Source organism: Pelodiscus sinensis, chromosome 22 (assembly GCF_052426305.1).
Source record: "Pelodiscus sinensis isolate ZL-2025 chromosome 22, ASM5242630v1, whole genome shotgun sequence".
In the NCBI taxonomy this organism is placed as follows: Eukaryota; Metazoa; Chordata; order Testudines; family Trionychidae; genus Pelodiscus; species Pelodiscus sinensis.
The window spans coordinates 13,631,946-13,655,926 of NC_143073.1; the positions used below are offsets into that span (position 1 = coordinate 13,631,946).

Genomic DNA, 23,981 nt, shown 5'->3' on the forward strand with positions numbered 1-23,981 from the left:
CTTTGTGACCCGTCTCAGAAGCAGCCCGCCCAACGCGAGGCCAAGTAAGGGCAGGGGCTTCAGCGGATGCTACTGAGCGTGCGCGGTGCGGGGTCCGCGCGCTCCGCTTCGTGCCAGACCCCTCCGGCTGCAGGGTTCTATCCCCGCCCTCCTGTCCCTGCCGCGCGCTCACAACCGCCCTAACGGCAGCGCCTCGCCGCGGCGCTCCCTACCCCCTCCTTACGCAGAGCGCGGGGCGCGTCACTTCCCGGCTGGGCGGAGTCTCGCCCCTTCCCTGCGCTTTTCGCCTCTCCCCGGGGCGCCGAGGCCGGTAAGCGCTGCCGGGGGGAGGGGCGGCGGTCCGGGGGGCTGAGGGAGCAGTGGGGCGGGGCTGGAGGAGGAGCTCCCTACTGCTTGTGTGAATGGGGGGGGGGGGGCGCGCTCCCTGCGTGTGCCCCGGGCAGCCCCACAGCCAGACCCGCCCCCCATCCCGCCTGCGGAGCTCGCATCCCCCCCCCAGAGGAACATCAGACCGGCCGGGCGGGGTCAGAGCAAAGGCCCGTCCAGCCCAGGGTCCTGGCTGCCCACCGCCGCCAGTGGCAGGTGCCCGGGAGGGAGTGACCAGAGCTGGGAATCATCACGTGATCCCTCCCCTGTCACCCGTTCCCAGCCTGGGCTGGAGCTGGGGGCGCTGCGCTGCCGGGGGATGTGCACGTGACCTGCTTTCCAGCTGCTCCTCTGCTACCGGTTGAATGTACCCTGGGACTGTCCCCTGGTCCGCTCCATTGTAAAACACCCCCCACCTCTCCCATTTGCCCCTTTTCTTAAATTCTTCCAAGTCATGGGCGGCCAGTGTGCCAGGCGTTGCCTTCCCCAGCTGCCAGCCTGGCCCCACTGCAGTAGGTTTTCTGGGGGGGAGGAGTGTTGCTGCCCCTAGTGCTTGCCCTCCCCGTGCTTCTAGCTGGGGAGGCTGGGGCCCTGTGCAACCATGTAGAACCACACATCCTCCTCCTTCCCTGTGCTCCAGAGCCAGGGAGCCTAGGGATGCGCACCCATCTGCCCGCCCCTCTCCCCATGGTGGGGGAGTGGGACGAGGAGGCAGTTTGGCTTCCATGGGGAGCATGGCCTCATCAGAAAGGGCTGGGGGTTTGGGGGTTGGGGTCTTGCCTCTCTCAGCCCTACTTTCACCCACTGCTCATATTCAATGTGGATATCAAGTGTTGCCCTGTTGGTCAAATAGTACTGCTGATTGAACTGCATAGTTGGTATTTATTACTCAAATGCAATGTGCCCTCCGGATTTCTCCCCTTGTCTAATTATAAGACAGGGAACAATATGTCCTGTGTAGCTCTTTTCATCAGTTCTTGAATACGCATATCATGTCTTCGCAAGTAGTGCCCCCTTTTTCTTTATTTGTTTATCAGATATTGCTGTGAAATAAGCTCAGATTTTTATCTCAACAACTCATATACAGTCCCTCTGATTTTCCTCCTTCTTCTCTTCTTTACAAAAGTGGATCCAAAATCCCTCAGATTTTGGCCCTTTTCTCTTTCATTTCTTAACATTGATCTAAAACCTCAGGTTTTGCCTCATTGTATATAGGGATGTAATAGTGTAGTCAATTAACTGATAAATAAAAGCTTATAGGTTAGTGCTATAGACAACATGCATGCCCTCCCCAACCAGTCAATTTTTTAGCAGGCTGGTTGGTAGTCCAGCTCAGTCCTGGCTTGCGCTGGGTCTGGGAGCTCAGCCTCTCCCTAGATAGGGGCTGCTGCCAGCTCACCAGTGTGCTCCGGCTCCACTGCCGAGGAGCTCCCTGCCACTCCACACTGCTGCCTCTGTATCAGAAGCAGCAGCATGGAGTGACAGTCAGTCACTCTTTGTGGGAAGCTGGTTTTTAAACTAAAACTCTCAGACCAGCTCCCACCTGGCACCCCGCACTACTGATACAGAGGCAGCAGTGTGGAGTGGCAGGGGATTCCTCAGGAGTGGAGCCGGAGCACACTGGCTGGCGGCCCTGCCCCCGGGGACTTTAGAATAGTCGAGTAACCAATAAGAATTAATTAGGTTAATCGACTATTCATTTAACCAATATTTAACATCTGTACTTCTATATAATTATTAAATATAAATTATAAATTAATCATCTCAGCTTCAAGAATGTTCCGCGCAACTTCTCCTTTGCTGGAAGGAACCTATTGTCCAGAGTCATTCTCCATTCTGGAAGTTGCAGGGACTGGTGTTACCAGTGGTCATCTTTTTAGGAGGAAATTTAGCAAACAGCCCAGGGATGGGATATTTCCAGCCACAGGGGCAGTGAGAGGGGACATGGGAAAGAAGAAAGAGACTGAAAGGGGAAGTGGGAGAAAGAAATGGAGAGAGATTTGCAGCTCTCTAATCTGCACTAATTGCAGTATCCCTGGGCAGAATCCCTTTACTGTAAACAAGATGAGCATGAGAGAGAGGAAAAGCCAGTTCCGGATTTTCCTTCTGCTGGGGTATGGCTGACATAGGGTTATTGTCAAGAGGTAATCCCCCAAAGTGATTCCTTTGGTTCTTCTGTTTTGTAGCTTTTTGTTCTAATAATTTATTAGAATCATGGAAACATAGAATTCTAGGGTTGAAAGAGACCTCAGGAGGTCATCAAGTCCAACCCCCTGCTAAAAGCAAGATACATCCCAACTAAATCGTCCCAGTCAGGGCTTTGTCGAGCTGGGATTTTAAAACCTCTAGGGATGGAGATTCTACCACCTCCCTACATAACCCATTCCAGTGCTTCACCACCCTCCTAGTGAAATAGTATTTTCTAATATCCAACCTAGACCTTCCCCACTGCAACTTGAGACCATTGTTCTTCATTTTGTCTCCTGTCACCATTGAGAACAGCTTCTCTATCGTCTTTGGAACCGCCTTTCAGGAAGTTGAAGGCTGCTATCAAATCCCCCCGTCATTCTTCTCTTCTGTAGACTAAATAAGCCCAAATCCCTCAGCCTCTCCTCATAAGTCATGTGTTCCAGCCCCCTGATCATTTTTGTTGCCCTCTGCTGGACTTTCTCCGATGTGTCCACATCCTTTTTGTAATGGGGGACCCAGAATTGGACACATTACTCCAGATGTGGCTTCATCAATGCCGAATAAAGGGAAATAATCCCTTCTCCAGATCTGGTGGCAGTGCTCCTCCTAATGCAACCTAATATGCCATTAGCCTTCTTGGCTACAAGGGCACACTGTTGACTCATATCCAGCTTCTCATCCACTATAATCCCCAGGACCTTTTCTGCAGAACTGCTGCTTAGACAGTCAGTCCCCAGCCTGTAACTATGCTTGGGATTCTTCCGCCCCAAGTGCAGGACTCTGCACCTGTCCTTGTTGAACTTCATCAGATTTCTTTTGGCCTAATCCTCTAATTTGTCTAGGTCATTCTGGACCCTATCTCTACCCTACCGAGCATGGCAGAATTTAAGATGTCTGTCTGCAAGAAAAGGGTCTGGAGAAAAAAAATGTGAAATTAACTAAAGCCTATTCTGAAACTTCCATAATTTCTCTTCTCTCCCAGACAGGCTGCAGAATGACGTCCATGTTTCACTCCAGCTTACCCCATCTTCCCATGACACAGGATAAAGAAATGGCTGCAGTGGAACTACTTCAGGTAAGGATTATTGCAGGGTTGCTGGTGTGTTCCTGCAGGAGAGAGAGGGGCAGCAAATACACAGAAGGTGGGTCTGGTCTGGAGATTGGAACAGGGCAGGAAATACACAGGGAAGAGAGAGAGTGTGGCATACCTTCTGGGATTTGTTTAATGAGTAGTTTAGATTCTGGGAACACACTGTAGTCATACTGTAATTGTCCCTCCCCTTCTGTAGTGGCAGGAGGCCGCATCACCTCACTATGACCTCAGGATCTCTGCCTGGTCTCAAGGGAATTAGCAGTCCAGGTCTTAGTGTCCCAACCACCCTAACAGGTGAAAACCCCATGAGTGTTCTAATCCTCAGGCAGGCTCCGGCCTTTAGGCATGGTAGAGCAACCCAGAAGCCTGTAAACTCTGGGCTCTTAGGCAGGGGCAGAGCAGACAATGGTTTAGGGGCTTGGGTACCCACATTGCAGATTGAAGATTTGCAGGAATGTCCATTCAATATAGTTGGGTGTCTCCCATGCTTCATTGTCTGTTGAATGTTTCTTGATGCGCCAAGCAACATGAATAGCCCTTTCTAGACATGCTAGCTAGCTATCCCCTCTAACATTTGAAATACAGATACATAGCTAATGTTCATATCGTCAAGTACAAAAATGATACACTCACACAAATAGTATAACCATAACCAGAGAAACATTAGCTTTATGTAGACATCTCGTTCGGCACACTTTATATATGATTTGCTGCACACATATAACAGTGGTTGCAACAATGATCTGTGAGGATGTATCATAATCCAATAACATCACAGCACTTAATGGGGCAGGTACAGTGTCACATGATGCATGTTTCTCAATCTCGCTGCCAGCTCTTTTCAACTGAAGTGTGTGGGAGAGTGTGTGACAGTAAGTGTGGGAGGGGGGAGCAAGTGTGTCATCATGCTGTCTCGTAAATTCAGACACTTGTAGGAAACAATCAGTCCTGAAACTGGGGGCAGGAGGAGACTCCAACCTCAGTCCCTGACTCATTCTCTAGCTTTGCAAAGTACAGAGTGTCTCTCACTGTCACCACACATTCATCCCAGCCAGCATGCCTCTGTTCCTATTCTGGAAGACCACAAGAGCAATACACAGTAATGATTTGCTTTGTGTCCTGGAGCAGAACAGCCCTGGCTGTCAAAGGGGTAGATGGCATTCCTTCAAGGTTGCTGAGTTCAAAATAATGAGCAGAGTGGTTACTCCAAGCATTGTGGGACACCTCTGGAAGCCAATTACAGCAATAAAAGCAATCAGGGTGTTCACATTGGAACGACAGCATTAAAGCCTCTGTTCCAAGAACCATATCACTCTCGTCAAGGTGGTTTTATTGCCGCTGAGGAGTCTTGTTCCTCAGCACAGACTACAACTAATAGCAAAGGTCATCTCGCTGGACTGAGGTCCGTGCTGATGGACATGGTCCATCCTGACCAGACTTATACCATCCTGATCACTCCATATTCAACAATCTATATTTCTTCCAGACCCTCTTGGAGCTCAGGTGTAGGGATAGTCTGGCCTGCCTCGCAGAGTTCAGTATTTCTGCTGCTGCCTGTGGGTTCCTGCTGGCCTGCCTTTCAGAGGAGAGTGGGTGACTCCACCATCCTTCCGAGATCTCTCCTGGATGTCTGCTCCTCCTGGCTGGCTGGCACAAGTCCATCCATATCTGAATGCCCCTGCCCCAGTCTTGTGGGAGGAGCCCCAGGACCAGGATCCAGTTAAGTGCAGAGGGATAACTAAGGAATAACAAGGACAGTGTCATAGGGCTACTGCCCTGGAGTCTGCTGCTCCCCATCCAGCCAAAGGCAGGTGGAGGGTCCACAACTCTGTGCAGGCTTCTCACAGCTGCCCATGTGGCTCTTCCTGACCGAGCCCAAGTCAGGACTGGGGGTTGGCTCTGAGCCTCAGCCTAGACCCAGTGTAGAGTCCTGGAAATCCACAGATATCTGCAGATAATCGCATCTGCAGGTGCATATATCTACAGATAATTTTTGCAGATTATGGATCAGATGCAGATATGTATTTTTGAATCCACACAGGGCTCGAGCTATGAGATATGAAGAGAGTACCCATAGCTGAAGCTTAGGGGAGATATTTCTCCTCTTGTATTCAGGTCCGAACAATGAGCTTCCTATGAGGGAGCTCTCATGGGACCCAGATAGAGGCTGCATCTCCTGTATCAGTCTCTGGCTAGTAAGGGTGTGATGGGTCTGCTGGGAGAGACAAGAGGCTCTCCCATCATCTCCTCACCCTGCTGTTTGTTTGATGCTCTGAGCAATGTGTGTTTGAGACACTGTTCACCATGAGCACCCAGAACTTCCATTTGATTGGCTCCTCTCCCCCGTGACTGGTGGGGCTGTGAGTAGGGTAGCAAGTACTGAGTTTTGGGCTCTTGCTCTTTCAGAGGCCGGTGACGTTTGAGGAGGTGGCTGTGTATTTCACCAGGGCCGAGTGGGCTCTGCTGGACCCCGCTCAGAGAGCCCTCTACAGAGCCGTCATGCAGGAGAACTATGAGAATGTTACCTCACTGGGTAAGGAGTCCTGTCCCCACGGTTCTTAGAAGGGGAAATAATTAATCAAGGTTTGCATCAGCACTACAGTATAACCTTTACACTCCCCTGATTCAGCACCACATCAACATGCCAATCACACATGCACGAGGGATGTTAAGAGGTGGTTAATTGGCCAATGAAGTAGTTGATAGAATTTTTATTGACTACTCGGTTTGTCGATAAGGGAAGGCAGCCTGGCTCAGACCCAGCTCACACCGGGTCTGGGATCTACCCCTCCTTGGCTCTGCAGTTCAAATGTACTAAGAGCCCAAGCTGCCTGCATGGCCGGAGCAGCCCCTGTCCGCAACCGGTCCAGGCCACCGCACGCAGGAGCTGCTTCATGGCGTCAGCCCCTGTCTGCAAGGGGTCCCAGTGGACAGGAGCTGCTGCCGAACAAGAGCTGCTTTGAGGCAGCAGACCCTGCGCGGGGGGGTGCGGGTCCATGCTGCTTCGCAGAAGCCTCCTCTCCCTGCACTCCCCTTCACTGCTGCCTCTGATAGAGGCAGCATGGGGGGACAGGCAGCACTGAGGAGGTAGTGCTGGCGGGAACCGACTTTTAAGTCTGCTCCCCCCAACACCAGCTCTTGCTCCCCACCTCTTGCTTCCTCTGTATCAGAGACAGCAAGGGGAGGTAGGAATGCAAGTAGTTGACTAGATTAACTGATAAACTTAGGCTTAGGCGACTACTCACATCCCTAATACACACATAAAGCACTCTGCCTCTCCCTGGTACACAACACTATGGGAACAGATCACAGGAGCAGTTTAACGCAGTGTCAAATATCTTCTCATTTTAAGATGAAACTGGGATGTGATTCCTGTATAATGAACAGAACCTTCTTATTCCCAGCCTTCACTCAAACACTGAGTCTAATGCACGCAAACCAGCTCAGACTTGCAAAATGATACCACTCCCTTACCTTGAAGATTTATTGGTGCATTTCCTTCACTGACCCCTCACTGAGCCCCATAGATCATTAGTATGTATGATATCAGCCCTGTGGCAAGAATCACCCTTCTGCACCTTTGATGATGCGCAGCCTATGACATTGAGCACTGAAATGGGGCAGACTAGCTCCCTCACGGTTCACATGAACCTCTCGTCATAGCATAGTCACAGCTCAGTCATGCTGCTCCAACTAATCCTTCCCCCATCTAGTTTTGCTACAGCTGACCCGGTGCATGCAACTGGAGGGCTTGGAGATAAATGTTGGTATTCTAATCTGTACAATACAAGACACACAATGGCATGTTTTTAGTCCTTTCTTGTAGCTATTACAGATTCATAGAATTTTAAGGCCAGAAGGGATGATTAGGTTATCTAGTCTAGTGTTTCTCATCCTTTTTTTATAAAGTACCTCTTTTTAAAAAACAAAAAAAAATGTAAGTACCCCCAGCACCCCAACAGTTTTCAGACACACAATTGTTTTTTGTACTATTGCAACATATTTGTTTAAACATCTTAATCGTAGCCGGGTGGGCGCTGAAATTTTGGGTGCAAAAAGTACAACAATAATAAAGTGTGGTAAAACTTAAAACAAAAATCCAGTTTTCTCCAAATTTCAGTTGTGTTGACGTACCCCCAAGACTTCTCTCGAGTACCTCTAAGGGTACTCGTACCGCTTGCTGAGAAACACTGATCTAGTCTGATCTCCTATCACACAGACTGTAGAATTTCTTTCAGTTACTGCTGTGCTGAGCTAGAGCACTTCATGTTTGACTAAATCATTTTCAGGAAGACATCCAGTCTTGACATGAGGACTTGAACACACAGAGAATTCCCCAGTTCCTGTGATACTTTGTTAATCTTTGTGCCATCCTTAGAGAACCATTCCCAGTGGCTCTTTCCAGCTGCAGGGATGGGATGGGATGGGATGGGAGAAGGGGCGGCCCATGAGCCTAGGCAAACTAGGCAGTTGCCTAGGGCGCCGCTGGCCCAGATGCCCAGTGATGACGTCAGGGGGCGCCAGGGTGCCCCGTGATTATGTCATGGCCATTGACGGCCTTGCAGGCGGGGGCACCGATTGTGCTTTCCACCTGGGGCGCCAGCTGTCGCAGCCGGCCTTGGACTGCTCCTGGATGGGAGCAAAGTTAAAGTGGCAATGCAGGGATGGCATGTCTTTTCACTTTCAGGTTTGCACAGATTTAAATTTAGTGTTATCCATATGGTGAAAGGCACGAAACAGCACAAGGCAATCTTAAGTCTGCAGTAAAGTATTTTATGGGCATTCTGTTGGCTTCATTTTATTGTGGTGGATGTTTTGTCACTATAATTGCATTGACAATTGTCCTTTTGCCCATATAGCTGTGTGTGTGTGTGTGAGGGCGGGAGAGGTGGTTTTTCACAGTCCTAAGCAATAGGGATATTGTGGCAAAACTTTAAAAGCAGACTATGAGAGAGTCTGTGTGTAGATTTTATAGCACTTCAAAATATTCTCAACAGGGAGGCAATAGACACACTCAAACTGATGAGCCCTCTGAACATCTCTCTGGAGAATCCAGCCCCTGTTCCACTTGATGCTCACAGATTCACAGGTATTACAGCTTGGCTTTTACATCTTCTGTCATGGATCCACTTAACACAGCACTTAGACTATGTCTACTCTAGCACTTTTGTTGATAAAACTTTTTCATTTGGGGTATTAAAAAACACATATCCCAACTAGAGATGTGAACAGTTAACCTAACCTAAGTAATACTTACTGGATAATAGTTAACTGGGACCCAGGAGCAGCCTCAGACGTTGGGAGCCGGCCTCCCTCAGCACAGGAAGGCCAGGAGCAGAAGCTGGCCACTACACACATTGGGCTGCTGTTTCTGCTGCTACCCCCCTCGCTTCCTCCAAGTGGGAAAGGGGAAGGACTAGGAGCAGAGGGGGCCAGCAGCGGCACATGGAGGGAAAAGGAGCAGAAGCTGGCTCCCTGATGCGCTGGGATACCACCTGTATGGGGGGGCCAGCAGTGGCAGCCCAGCTCATGGAGGTGCAGGAGCAGGATCCCACTTAATTGGTTAACCACTTAAACCTAAGGGTTAACTGGTTAACTGGGATTTGACATCCCTAATCCCAGCCAACATACATTTTGCTCACAAGCCCACCAGTGTGGATAGCATGTTGGTGGGAGCCACTCTCCCATTGACATAGCTACTGACGATGGTTGGGGGTTTTATTATGCCAATAGGAAAAAGCTCTCCCTTTGGCCTAGAGAGGCTATGTGGGAGAGTATATAGCGGCACAGCAGAGCAGGTGAGCTGTGCCTCTGTAGTGTCTCTAATGTAGACGTAGTCTTAAATTTGTTTAGAGTGAAAACAAGTAGAGACCTGTGAAGATGCAAAATTTTGCTTCTGCAAAAATGAGCCATGGATATAAAGCAGATGGATTGCAGAGCTCTAAAAACAAGTAATTATGTAATAAATAAAGTCAAGAGAGTAACCTTTCAGAAGTGGTGTGCCAAGATTTAACTTATTCCCCTGTATGTAACAGTCCAAGTGCCAGTGATACTTTTTAAAGTCAATAATAGTCCTACTATTATTAAATAAATTATTAATGTATTTAATATTAGTAAATTAAGATGCAGATCTTAACATTTAGTGTGATCCTTGACCTTGCTTTCCCTTGCTGAGTTCTCCAATCTCGGGCTCGTAGTTTGATATTTTAAGCAGCACACAAGCCTCTGAGTGTTCAGTCAGACACCCCAAATAAACTGTCCCCAGCTTCCTCCTCACCAGACAGATGGCAGCATCCACTTACCGTTTCTTTCCCCCATCCACCCCTGTGGAATCTGCTTGCCCCAGCCCAGGTGGGAGCTGGGATAAAATCCTGCTTTTCAAAGTAGCAGGCACCAGCAGTCTCTTCTGTCCTAACTCCCAGGTAAAGCACAAATAAATTATCCACACCTTCCCAACCTCACAGCACAAACAAACTACCTCCCTGCCTCTACCTCACCCCAGTGCCAGCACCCATCCACCCCCTCTTCTCCTGCCCATCCTATGCACTCACAAACATGCTGCTCCCGTTCCCAGCTGGGTAGCTGGGCTGCCTCTGACCCACTAGCGTGGCTCCATTACTTTGCGGAACTGCTCTCTGCTGCCAAGCCAGCAGAAACTTGCTGCCCCTGTCTGGACCATCTCTGCCCCACTACCACGGCTCCATTACTGGAGGAGCAGCCACATGGCCCAAGCCTTGGTCCTGACCACCCAGGAGCAGCCTCCTGCCCCGGTCTTGGCCCTGCTGCACAAGGAGCAGCCCACGTGGCCCAGGTCCTGGCCATTGGAGTTTGCCCAGCTGAGCCCCCGTATGCCCACCAGCAGCTCACCTGCTTTCAGCAGATCACATCTGTAATGGAGTTGGATGGGTGGAGAATGGGGAGATTACCAACTCCTGGCTGGCACGTAGCCCAATCTGCAGCCTTTGTGCCTGCACCCCGGAGTTGGTGCTGTGGTTGTGCACTGGCTGCTGCCACAGCCCAGTCAGCAGCCTTCCTGCCTGTTGAAGAGCAGAGAGTGCCCAGGCAGTGGTAGGCTGGTGGAATGGAGGGGCAAGTTTGGGGTGAAGAGATCCTGTGAGCTGAGGTATCTGGAGGCAGTGGAAAAGAGATGTACCATAAAGAAGGTTCTGTAGGGAATTTCAATGAAGTAGAGGGCTGGAAGAAATGAGAATGAGCTGGTTTCAGTGGGCTTGACCGGTTCAGAATACCCCAACTTACCTGTGCAATAGAATCTCAGCATTACAAACACCTGGGGAATGGAGGTTATTCATAAATATGAAATGTTTGTATCTCTGAACTAGACATTCAGAGCATTGAATTTCCTTCATTGCTAGACTCCATCTGCCTTCCTCACAGCTTGAATGACCTATATTTTGGGGTGGAACCTTGAGAAAAGATTCACTGAACTATATGAGAGAAACAGAGAATCCCAAGTTCTCTTTCACTAAAACAAAGGACTTTGGACTTTATGGGAGAAATTGAGTAAGTGGTCAATTTCTCCCATAATTGGTCTCCATTTTGCTGGAAAGTAACATGATAAGAATCTTTGAGCCAAGACTGCCATTTTGTTAATTCATAATTTCAAGTGTTTTTTCACTTTCACTTGCTTGTAACCATTTCTGACACTCCCTACTTGAAGTGACTGTAATGATATTCTTCCTAGACTTGTTTTACTCTTCATCTAAATTAATCTGGCAGCCCTTCCTCCGTCCCGCATAGAGCAACTGACTCCCACGTGGGGACGTCAGCGCTGCAGGGAATCCAGGACGGGGATCCGAGGCACCTGTCCTTTTTGCCTCTCATGTCCAGCCTGACTCGCCCAGCTTCCCCACCCACTGCAGATTGAAGCGCTCTGGTTTGGAAACTTTTTCTGAGTAAAATCTCTCCAAGAAATGCACAACCTGAAGCTTCAAGCTAAACACCCAAAACACTGGTATACAATTTTCTTTGTAATAAGAAGCATTAAAAATGGCAACAAAGAAGCAAGGTTTGTGGATGAACACAGGGTTTTCAACCCTGTTTGGGAGATGGAATTCACTTTTTCAGAAATAAATGGAAAACGAATGTGTCTTCTTTGTCAAAAGACTGTAGCTGTGGTAAAGAAAACAAATCTGCAACGGCACCATGACTCTGTCATCTTGAGTTCAAAGACTCGTATCCACCTGGCAGCAATTTAAGAAAAACTAAGATACATTCCTTACTGGAAGGTTTCCGTACTCAACAAGATATGTTTAGTTCACAAGTTAAAGACAGTGATGCTGTTACAGAAGTCTCCTTCAAAATGGCTTGACAGATAGCTAAATCAAAAAGATCTTTTACTGAAGGTGAATTGATGAAGAAGTGTTTCTTAGACTGCAGTGAATCACTTTTTGCAGAATTTAAAAACAAAGGATACAGTAAAACAGATATCAAATCTGCAAGTGTCTGATTCAACCATAATAAGACAAATTGAAAGCATTTCAGGCAATCTGTTTTCTAAATTGCTAAAAGACATTGAAAGCACTGAATATTTCAGTCTGGCAATGGACAAATCTACTGATCGTTCAGACATCTCTCGGCTCATAATGTAGGTGAATTTTTTCAATGGCAAAAAGTATGTCGAAGAAATGTTTACTCTGCTACCTTTGACTGGTCAAACTAGGGAAGAGGACATTTATTCTGTGCTAATGGCATTTTTTGAAGAACCAGGAAAATGCTTTGATTTGAAGAAGTTTACTTCAGTAGGGAGGGATGGCGCTCCCTCTATGGTTGGAAAAGAGAAGGGGCTAATTTCTTTGCTGAAGAAAAATCCACAGTTTCCAGATTTCTTTTCATACCATTGCATTCTGCACCAAGAACAGTTAGGCAGCAAACTGAAGAGAGTATTTCTCAAGAGCACAATGTATAGTGTCACAAAAATCGTCAACTTAATTGTTGCAAATGCCTTGAAACTTAAGACAGTTTTGAGCTTTAGTTGAGTACAAAACACAGTATGGTGACTTGGCAATGTTTGCAGAAATTAGATGGCTGAGTCGGGGAAAAGTGTTGGATCAGTTTATGGATCAACTTGCTGTACAAGTGTTTTTGGAGGCAAAGGATCACCAGGATTTACTGTCGTGTTTAGGTGCAGAGACATTCCTGCTAAACATGGCTTTTCTCACTGATATGTCACACCACTTAAATGCACTCAAACTTAAACTTCAAGGCAAAGAAAAAAACCTGACTTCTCTGGTGTGTGATGTTTCTGCATTTGAAACAAAACTGGCCCTTTTTACAGATCAGCTTTGTGAGAAAGACTTAACTCTCTTTCCCATCCTCAACTTGCAATTGACACAGATGAGTGAACATGCATCTTTTTTGCCTGATTTTTTTTTTTAATGGAGTACATCTCAGAGCTGAAAACCAAATTTTCTTCTTGTTTTCTAGATGTCAAATCCCTGAAGACAGTTCTTGAATTTACTGAAAATGCTTTTTCAGTTGTGGTAAAGGCAGTCTCACCTTCAGCAGTGAAATTTGGTGTTGAGAGGGCCACATTTGAAGAAGAGATGATAGAAGTGCAAAACAATAGTATTCTAAAAGCTAGGCATAAGAAAGAGGACACTGAAACATTTTGGATGACTTATGTACAGGAAGACATGTACCCTGCCTTACTGAAATGTGCCAAAAAAGTGCTAACATGCTTTGGGTCTACATATGTCTGTGAAAGTTCATTTTCCTTCATGGAAATCATCAAGTCAAAACTGTGCACCTCTCTTACTGGCAGACATCTGACCGACTGTCTCCATGCTGCTACAGTGGAATACAAGCCTGATGTGAAACAGCTGATGAAAAGTTTGCAGATACAATCTTCATAGAATCATAGAATACTAGGACTGGAAGGGACCTCCAGAGGTCATCGAGTCCAGTCCCCTGCCTTCATGGCAGGACCCAGTACTTTCTAGACCATCCCCGATAGATATTTATCTAACCTATTCTTAAATATCTCCAGAGATGGAGATTCCACAACTTCCCTAGGCAATTTATTCCAGTGTTTAACCACCCTGACAGTTAGGAACTTTTTCCTAATGTACAACCAAAGTTCCACATTGATTGTACTTATACTCCAGTAAATGCCAGTACTGTATTTGCAGTTTGTTTGATTTGTTAAAATTGTGAAACCAAAACAAAAAAGTAGTCAAGATAATGGTCTTCTATTGATATGTGTTTTAGTAGTTAAATTCCTGGACTCATTTGCTCATTAAAAGTGCTATCATATGGGTAGAAATCGAGTAAATATTGCATTTTACTAATATCAGCAGAACTGCCTTAAATGGGGCCTGCATGAAGTGAAGTCTTGCCTTAATCTTTGTATTCATGCCTGTCAATGTGAAAAGCTATTTGCAAATATATATTTGCATGTATATGCAACCACACTTAAGTTGCGGCCCTTGGCATGAGCTGTGAGTATCATTATGGACCCCAGGGCTTGCAAATTTGAGTAGCTCTGCCATAAGCTGTGACAGGCTGTATTTCCTTTCTCTCAGGGCCCTGCCTTCCCAAGTTCAGTTCTCCAGGAGTTGTTAATGTCATGAGTAGAGAGAAATAGGAGAGAAAGTAAGTCTCTAGCATTTTCCCCATCTTTTTTATAATTCAGTCCTTTGTGGTAGAAACATCTTCTTCCAAGTTTCAGATGATTCATGGTGATAAGTTATGTGTTGTAGATGTGAGGTTCAAGCCGTACTGTGATAAAATCTTCTCCTCTGTTGAAGAATGGCCATTTTACAAAAGGATACCCTTGTTGGTCTCCGAGGATCTGGTGTATGGGTTGTTTTCATAATTCTAATATATTTTTCAGTAATATCATGTAGTAAAATCTTAACTTTAGCAGTATTTCTATTTTAATACATAGTCTAACAAGACAATATAATGTTCAGCATATTATCAGTTTCCAAATTATATCTGACAAGGTATAATTTGTACTAGGGATTGGCAACCTTTTCAAACCAAAGAGCCAAACTACATCAAAATTCAGAACAAGTACTTAACAAAGAGCCAGTATAAGAATGCCCATTTGCATGACTGAAAATATACAACTTAATATTATTGATAATTGACATGGTGATTAATAATAGCATAAATGAAACATTGTACTCATAGACTTTATTTAATGAGACTTCTGCTGCTGCTGGGGATGCAGTTTGTGGATATGGGAGTACAGGAGTCAGGATTGGGGTGCACGTGGGTCTCAGGGCAGAGGACTGGTGTGTGGGAGGTGCAGGAGTCAGGACAGGACGCTGAGGATGGGAACTGGACTATGTGGGGGAAAGGTTCTGGGGCCAAATTACCTTACCTGGCCAGAGACTGTCTGCTGCACCTGGGTAGCAGTGACTGGATGAGGGGCTGGGCCAGGATCGCCACAGCCAGATCATGGCCTCTCTTCCTACCCGTGCTGCAGCAGGAGGGGGGGCTGCCTCCAGCCCTGCCTGTGGTCAGATGGGGACCAGACCACAGGACCTACCCCAGGATCAGGGCTGGGGATAGGCTGCTGCAGCCAGATGGGGACTGGGCCCTGATTGAGGTCTTGTTGGCCAGGCTGCCATGGCTGGGGTCCAAGGCAGGCCGCCTCAGCTGGAATGTTGGACAGACCGCAGCAGTCAGATGGGGCTGAAGTTAGGCTGCCATGGCCATATAGAGACAACCACCGCCAGCCCCTCTCACTCTGTTGGCAGGGAGTGCACTTATATTCTTATGTTTTTAAAGTTTTGAATTACTTTTTCATTTTAATTTGAAATGTTGCATGTATTTTGGGAATGACAAAAGAGCCATATTTGGTTTTGTACTGAGCCATAGGTTGCTGACCCCTGCTTTGTAAAAAATATATCATAATTTTGCAAAAGTGAATGCAGGGTTAAAGACTGTCACAATATTTGTCTCTATATGTTCCCATATCTATGTTTGTAGCTCAGTACCTCATGAGCTGAGTGTTCTGCATCTTTGAGGATCTGGGGAGCTGGCCCTGGGATTTCACTGGATTCCTAAGAATTGAGTTCTAAATTAATAATTATTTTCATGACAAAGTCTTCTGAATTCACCTGATTGTGTTGTTTTCTTTTATTTAAGCAGGGTCTCCAGTTTCCAAACCTGATGTAATCACCCATCAGGAACAAAGGGAAGAGCCAAGGGTCCCAGATCTCCAGGATTTGGGGAAAAGAGAGATCCTGAAAGGCCTCTGCCCAGGTGAGGAAATATTGAATTTATTCAGAAACTAAAAGTGCCTGGAGGAAACATCTGGGATATTGTGCAAAGCTCTTGTGAGCTCTCTGATTTCAGGATTGTCCCTAAGGGTATGTCTACACTACAAAGTTAATTCGAACTAACAGCCGTTAGTTCGAATTAACTTTCATAGGCGCTACACATGCAAACCGCTAGTTCGAACTTAATTTGAACTAGCGGAGCGCTTAATTCGAACTAGGTAAACCTCATTCTACGAGAACTAACGCCTAGTTTGAATTAAGTAGTTAGAATTAAGGGCTGTGTAGCCACTTAATTCGAACTAGTTGGAGGCTAGCCCTTCCCAGGTTCCCCCTGGTGGCCACTCTGGGCCAAACCAGGAAAACTCTCCTCTCCCCCAGCCCTGGGGCAAAGGGTAGACTCTGGCCAGATGGCACTTTCCAGAGACAGCCCTGCCAGCAGTCTCTGCCCCGACCCAGTGGCCGCAGGATGAGCCAGGCAGCCAGTGCCAGTGAGATGTTCCCCGCCCAGTCCCCCAGGAGCCAGCCAGGGGCTGTAGACGGTGCGCGGCCTCCTGGACTAGTGTGGAGGTCATGGACCTCATTGAGGTTTGGGGGCAGGCCCCCAATTTCCATGATCTCCACACTAGAAGGAGGAGCGTGGCCATCTATGGCTGCATAGCGGCTGCCATGGCCCGCAAGGGACACAGGCGCACCCAGGAGCAAGTGCGCCTGAAAATAAAACAGCTGTGGCAGAGGTACACCAGGGCCACCAGGGGTGGCGCCTCAGCAGGGGCTGACACCTGCCCCTACTTCCCCGCCCTTGACCGACTCCTGGGGGACTGGGTGGTCTGCACCAGCCCGGGAGGCAGCGAGCCGGGACTGGAGGGCCCTGACCCGGGCGCAGCAGAGGGGCCACCGCAAGGAGTTCCACCACCGGAGTCGGCAGGGTCGTCCAGGGAGACCATCCGGGTAAGTGTCCCCTGCCCGGGGGGGGGGGGAGGAAGACCAGGGGCTGCGCGCGTGGGCCATGCCTCCCACGGATCATACAGCCACCTGTGCACATGCGAGCACGTGCCATCCCACTCTTTGGCAGGTGGCTCCAATTGTGTGACACTCAGGGGCCGTGGCCCAATAGGCACATGTGTGTGTGAAGAGATCTGACACACTCCTGACCCCAGGGCAGGACCCAGCAGGATGCTCTCCCTTCACACGCCCCCTCTACACAGAGGCAGGGGACAACTCTCCCCCACCCCAGCCACACTATACACGGCATAGGGACATGGGTGCGGTCTTGGGGCAGCTCCCAGTCCCGGGGAGAGCCAGACATCCTGACCATAGCCTCTGTACAAACACAACAGCTCTGACGGTGCAGGGCACGGTTGCCCTTATGTCGCAGGGGGGTGCTGGGCATCATCCACTGTGTCCCCAGGGAGAACTGACCACTTCTTTTCTTTCTCTACAGCTGCACCAGCTACTCAGGCAGGGCGCACCACCCCTCCCGGGACATGCTCCCGCACCCGCGGCCTGCTCCAGACCACCACTACGGAGCAGGATTACTGGGACCAGCACCTGGGGTCCCTGCGAGCCCTGAACCACACTGTGGAGGCCTGGATACGGGCAGACCTGCAGCTCCACCAGGAGCACTTGGCTGAGGAGCGAGCCAGGAATGCTACACTGCAGGCCCTGCTGCAGAGCATGATGCCCCGTGCCTGTCCTGCACCTGCTGCCCCCCCAACAACTGTCCCTTCTCCCACTCCTGCCCCCCCTCCCACCTCTTCCTCCTCAACCTCCACACCCTCCTCCTCAATGTCCACACCCCCCACCTCAACCTCTGCACCCTCCACCCCATCCCCCGGGGACACCGAGGCCCCCTCCCTCACCGTGCTGGGAGGCGGTTGGCCCGGCGAGACCCCCCACCCCTGATCCCTGAGTTTTCCCTCCCCCTCCTTCCCCCTTCCAGCTCCCTCCTCCCAGTTTTCCCCCTCCCCTCTCCCACCCTCTCTCCTGCCCTCTCCCGCCTCCTTTCCCCCATCTCCCCACAGTTTCATTCCCCCTCCCCAGTTGTGTTGAATAAACAGAGTTTCTATTTTTGAAAATACGTGTCTTTTATTTGACATCAGGAAGGGGGGGCTAGGGAACTGGAAGGAGGAGAGGGAGGAATAGGGCATGAGCCCCCGGTGGGGCAGACCGGGGAGACTGTTAGCACTCCTCAGGGTGGAAGCTCTCCCATAGGGCCCCCTGGATCCTGACATCGCCTCGATGGTCCTCCTGGATGGCAGCCTGCAGAGAGTGCAGCCAGGCTGCCAGCAATGTGTCCACGAGATGCAGCAGAGTCCCCGGGGGCAGGTCTGGTTCCATGTTGCAGAGTGCCATGGTACCCCGGGTGAGGGCAAGCAGAGTACTCCGAAACACAAATGCGTTGCTGTCCCTCAGCGAGGTAGACCAGCAAGCGGGGAACCCTGAGAACTGTCTGTCCGGGGTGCGGGTTGGGTCCCTTTAAGCACAGCCCTTGGCTAGCCTGAGGCAGCAGCTCCACGCTCTAAGTCCTAACCTGATGTCCTGCCGGCACCTATTCCAGCCAGCCTTAACTTCGGTTCAGGGTCCACTCAATGTGGACATGCTAGTTCAAATTAGCAAAATGCTAATTTGAACTAGTTTTTAGGTCTAGATGCACTAGTTCGAATTAGCTTAGTTCGAATTAACTAATGCGAACTAAGTTATTTCGAATTAGTACTGTAGTGTAGACATACCCTAACAGTTGTAGTATCATTAGGGTTGGGCAGATACAGCGCATGATTTTATACAGATCCTAACTCTCACATTGCAGTAACTTTCTCCTGTCTGAGAATTTGGATGGGATATCAAGGCCAAATTGATCATCTCCTCTCTCCCATTTTGGAGAAGAGTTTAGGGGATTTCAGTTGTTGGGGTTTTTTTTACATCTTTCCAGCATATATTTTGTTTTGGTCTTCCCTTTTACATACCTGTTTGAAGTTTCTCTCTCTGTTGCTATAGGTGGCACGATGGTGAGTGAGAAAGAGGAGCAGAATTCTGAACAGGAAGGAGCTGAGCACATGGAACCATATGGAGTATTATCAAAAATATCCAAAAGAAATATGTGCAGGAGTCAGAAGCAGGGAGAAATTTGTGAGGTTCAGCATAGAGCAGAGAGAGAGCAGGGAAACAAACCAATGGAAAAATTGAGTGCATTTATTTACTGTCGGGGAAGTCACAAGGACCTGAAAAAAACTACAGGACAGCAGAATATTCTCAGAGGAAAGAGGAAGTATACATGCACTGACTGTGGGAAAAACTTCAGTGACTGCTCAGCCCTTATTCGACATCATAGAATCCACACAGGGGAGAGACCCTATACATGCTGTGAGTGTGGGAAAACCTTCAATCGCAGTTCACATCTCACTCGACATCAGAGAATCCACACAGGGGAGAGGCCCTATGAATGCTGTGAATGTAGAAAAACCTTCAGTTGCAGCTCACAGCTTACAAGACATGAGAGAATCCACACAGGAGAGAGACCATATGAATGCCATGAGTGTGGGAAAACCTTCACACTCAGCTCAGATCTTTCTACACATGAGAGAATCCACACAGGGGAGAGGCCCTTTCAGTGCTCTCAATGTGGGAAAAAATTCACTAGGAGCTCATCCCTTATTAGACATGAGAGAATTCACACAGGAGAGAGACCCTATAAATGCTGTGAGTGTGGGAAAAGTTTCATTGCCAGTTCAAACCTTATTCAGCATCAGAGAATCCACACAGGGGAGCGGCCCTACAAATGCTGTGAGTGTGGGAAAGCCTTCAATTGCAGCTCAGAGCTCATTAGACATGAGAGAATCCACACAGGAGAGAGACCTTTTGAATGCTGTGAGTGTGGGAAAACCTTCACTCTCAGTTCAGATCTTACTACACATGAGAGAATCCACACAGGGGAGCGGCCCTTTCAGTGTTGTTGGTGTGGGAAAAGCTTCACTAGGAGCTCAGACCTTATTAGGCATGAGAGAATCCACACAGGAGAGAGACCCTATGAATGTGGTGAGTGTGGGAAAAGCTTCATTTCCAGTTCAAACCTTATTCAGCATCAGAGAATCCACACAGGGGAGCGGCCCTACAAATGCTGTGAGTGTGGGAAATCCTTCAATTGCAGCTCTCAGCTTATTAGACATGAGAAAATCCACTTAGGGGAGAGACCCTATGAATGCTGTGAGTGTGGGAAAACCTTCATGCACAGCTCAGATCTTACTACGCATGAGAGAATCCACACAGGAGAGAGACCTTATGTATGTTGTGAGTGTGGGAAAAGCTTTATTCGCAGCTCACATCTCATTGTACATAAAAAAACCCATTCAGGTGAAGCACTATGAATGCTATTAGTATGGGGAGCTTTTCACTCAGCTCAGATCTCACTGTACATCAGAGAATCCACACAAGAGAGAGACCCAATATATGCTCTATTAATGTATATTAGAGAATTTATGGTATCTGTGAATCTGTTTATTCAAGAACTCCTAAACAGTAAGAGCTTGGATCATCAAATTTGGTATGCTACTTATCATAACTAAACAAGGTCCGGGTTTGGTTGTGACAGAACAATGGGATGTGCATGGAATGTGATTGTTTCTCATGAAACAGAAAGGGAGGGCTGTGATAGCAAAGATAGTTACACTCCAGAATGACCACAGGGGGACCGCAAGCATAGGGGACAGTTATACTCCAGAATGGCCGTGGGGGTGTCAGGAAGTAAGTGCATCTCCGCTTCCCTGAGAGCCATGGAGCAGCCACCAGCTGAGCAGCATGGCTGCAGTCAACCCAGTGCAGCCGCTGGCTGGGCAGCACAGTCCCTACTGACTGGGGCAGGCCCAAGGGAGCAGCCACTCCCACCCCATGCCCTGACTCCTGCACATACCAGCCCTCTGCCCTAAAGAACCTGAGTAATACCAGGTAAATCTTCTAGTATGATTATATGCCATCATGTGCCAGCAGTGCCTCTCTGCCATGTATATTGGACAAACTGGACTGTCTACACAAAAGAATAAATGGACACAAATAAGGTATCATGAATGCTAACGTACAAAAACCAATAGGGGAGCACTTTAACCTCTCTGGACACACAGTTATAGACTTGAAAATTACCATACTTGAGCAAAAAAACTTCAAAACCATTCTATAGTGTGAAACTGCTTAGCTGGGATTCATGTGTAAATTTTATATTGTAATGGGTCTGAATAGGGACTGGGAATGTATTCTTACCTTATCACTGTTGGAAGTGGGCCCCATCCACTTGGATTGAATTAGCCTCATTAGCACTGATGTAACACTCCCATCTCTGTGTATATATCCTTGCCATCTAATTCTTTCACCTCATGCACCTGACAAAGTAAGCTACAGCCCACAAATGCTTATGCCCTAATAAATGTGTTAGTCTTTAAAGCATCACAGGACTCATTAATATATGCTCTGAGTGTGGAAAAACCTTCACTCTCAGCTCACATTGTGAAAAAGTACAACAATATAACATTGTTTTGTTGTATGTGAGATTTACTGTTTTCATGAATGCTGTGTGTGCCTGTTTCTCTGTTTATTGCACCAGTGTTTAGATGGTGGAAACAAGGGTGTGTGATTTGCTGAGACCCTCAGGGCAGGTGAAGGGGCTCCAGCTGCCTGTACATAAGCTGAGACTCAGGAGGGGCATGCAACCAGGTGACACTATTTGGTAACAGACATTTCAGAGGCCAGCCAGCTGGAAGTGAGTTGGTCTTTGGTGTCTTGGAACTCAGGGGAAGGACCAGAGCCCTTGCTTTGGGCTTCCCCCAAAATTGACTGTATTTAATGTTCCTGTTTTCTGAGCTAACAAGATCTGTTCTACGCTATGTCCCTGTCAAATAATAACCTCTTCCAGTGGTTCCCAACCTGTGGTCTGCGGACCTCTGGGGCTCCATGAGAGCACTCCAGTGGGTCTGTGGGAAGTTTTTAAAAGTAAAGATTGAGCCTACTGCAGTGGGGACAATCCTTACTTTTCTTTTCCTTTTCTTCACCCCCTCTCCCAGAGCATGGGGGGAAGGGGAGAGGGCAGCAGCCATGCATACCAGGATGCACCTTGTTTTTGATCCCGTTCTCTGGAAGCTAAGGGAGTGTGGGGAAAGTACTTGCATGTTGTACATGCCTTCTCATGCCTAGCTGGTGTGTGAGAGACATGCATGCGATGCAAGCACTATCCCCTCGCTCCCTTAGCATCTGGGGACCAGGATCAAAAGCAAGCCACATCCCAGCACACATGGCTGATGCCCTCCCCTGCACTCCCAAAGTTCTACTCTTGCCCCGTAACCTCCCAAAATTCCACCCTTGCGGAGCTGGAAACTCCAGAGCTCCCTTTGGCCATGAGAGCCCCCTTGTTCAGTGGATAAAGGGGACAGAAGCTGAGAAAGCAGCGCGGGTGAACATCAGCCCCCCACATAATCACGTTATGGTGCTATTTTGAAATAGCACTATTTGGAAATAAAATACACCGTGTAGTCACATTATTTTGAGAGAAAATCCTTCTCTCGAAATAACTTAAACCTCATTTTATGAGGAATAAGGGTTATTTTGAAAGAAGGGTTTTCTCTCGAAATAACGCGGCTACACAGTGCGTTTCATTTCGAAATAGCGCTATTTTGAAATAGCGCCATAATGCAATTATGCAAATAAAGTGCGGAATATTTAAATCCTGGCTTCATTTGCAATTTCGAAGGTTTTCATTTGTATCCCTATTTTGAAATAGAGTACAAGTGTTGACATACCCCAATTGATTGGCAGGTGTAGAGCTTTTATCAGTTCAGTGAAGCAAAAGTTCACATGATTGACAATTCCTGAGGTAAAGTGCTTACGGAGGCAAAATCCGGTTGCAGCCAGATTGATCTAGCTGACCCCTGCTGCTATTTTCAAGCACCGTTCAAAATGGAATCGTATGCATACAAAATCAAGTCTGAGGGTATGTCTACACATGCACCCTCTTTTGAGAGAGGGATGCAAATGCAGCTGAGCAAAATTGCAAATGAAGCGCAGATTTGAATTTCCCGTGCTTCATTTGCATAGTCATGTTATGGTGCTATTTTGAAACAGAGCTATTTTGAAATAACAAACTCTGTGTATATGTGGTAATTTTGAAAGAAACCCCTTCTTCCAAAATAACCCTTATTCCTCTACAACGAAGTTTAGCAGTTATTTCGGAAGAAGGGTTTTTTTTCAAAATACCTGTGTCTACACAGCATTTGTTATTTCAAAATAGCACCATAACACAAATATGCAAATGAAGCTTGGGAAATTCAAATCTGCACTTCATCTGTAATTTCACTCAGCTGCATTTGCATCCCTCTCGAAAGAGGGTGCAAGTGTAGACATACCCTTGCAGACATTATCACATCCCAGCAAAATGGAGTTTTATAAATCACCCACAACAGGGATGTCAGTGGGCAGCTCCTTCATGGAGCTGTGAGCACCGGCATATATTTGGGGCAGTTCAACAGCTGCCCTTTTTGTTGCATGAGCGAGACCCTGGCACATGCCTATCTAGAATGCACCAGGCTGCAGCCCCTATTCTGGCTCCTCCAGACTCTTCTGCTGTGTTTCTGGCTTCATTTTTCTCTGCATTTCTTTATAGACTCACACCCAGCCGCTCTGGAGAGACTCAGATGCTGCCTAGCTGATTAGCAGAGCACCCATGGCTAGGGTTGTTTCTACTGGTGGTGCACATTTGCACAGGCCTTGGTGCACATAGAAATGTATTTTGCACTTTGATGGAAAAAATTTCCAGGTTGGGGGGAGGGATAGCTCAGTGGTTTGAGCATGGGCCTGCTAAACCCAGGGTTACAAGTTCAATGCTTGAGGGGGGCCATTTAGGGATCTGGAGCAAAGGATGGTACTTGGTCCTGCCATGGGGATTGGACTCAACTCATTGACCTCTTAAGGTCCCTTCCAGTTCTATGAGACAGGTATAGCACTCTCTCTATATATATATTTTTATATTAAAAGATTAGAGGGAACATTGGTGACTACTGGGCCAAAGGAAGTCTCCAATCACATAACACCCTGATGTGACTCAGTAG

The 23,981-nt window shown here is 47.8% G+C and overlaps 1 protein-coding gene and 1 long non-coding RNA gene across 2 annotated transcripts; both read left to right on the forward strand.

Moving 5' to 3' along the window:
• LOC102459980 (uncharacterized) lies at positions 1-22,364 on the forward strand. The gene is made up of 5 exons (XM_075908297.2): positions 1-310; positions 3,539-3,631; positions 6,056-6,182; positions 15,767-15,883; positions 18,895-22,364. The coding sequence occupies exons 2-5, from the start codon at positions 3,551-3,553 to the stop codon at positions 20,259-20,261; spliced, it is 1,692 nt and encodes a 563-aa protein (XP_075764412.2). The 5' UTR covers positions 1-310; positions 3,539-3,550; the 3' UTR covers positions 20,262-22,364.
• On the forward strand, positions 15,890-17,679 carry LOC149521816 (uncharacterized). The gene is made up of 2 exons (XR_016347717.1): positions 15,890-16,848; positions 17,342-17,679. It is a non-coding gene; the product is annotated as an uncharacterized LOC149521816 (long non-coding RNA).
• Positions 22,365-23,981: the final 1,617 nt, after the last annotated feature.

Coding starts and splice junctions, on each gene's coding strand:
- LOC102459980 (XM_075908297.2), top strand. CDS start 3,551: ATGACGTCCATGTTTCACTCCAGCTTACCCCATCTTCCCATGACACAG. Junction 3,632..6,055: donor CTGCAGTGGAACTACTTCAG/GTAAGGATTATT, acceptor TTGCTCTTTCAG/AGGCCGGTGACGTTTGAGGA. Junction 6,183..15,766: donor TGAGAATGTTACCTCACTGG/GTAAGGAGTCCT, acceptor CTTTTATTTAAG/CAGGGTCTCCAGTTTCCAAA.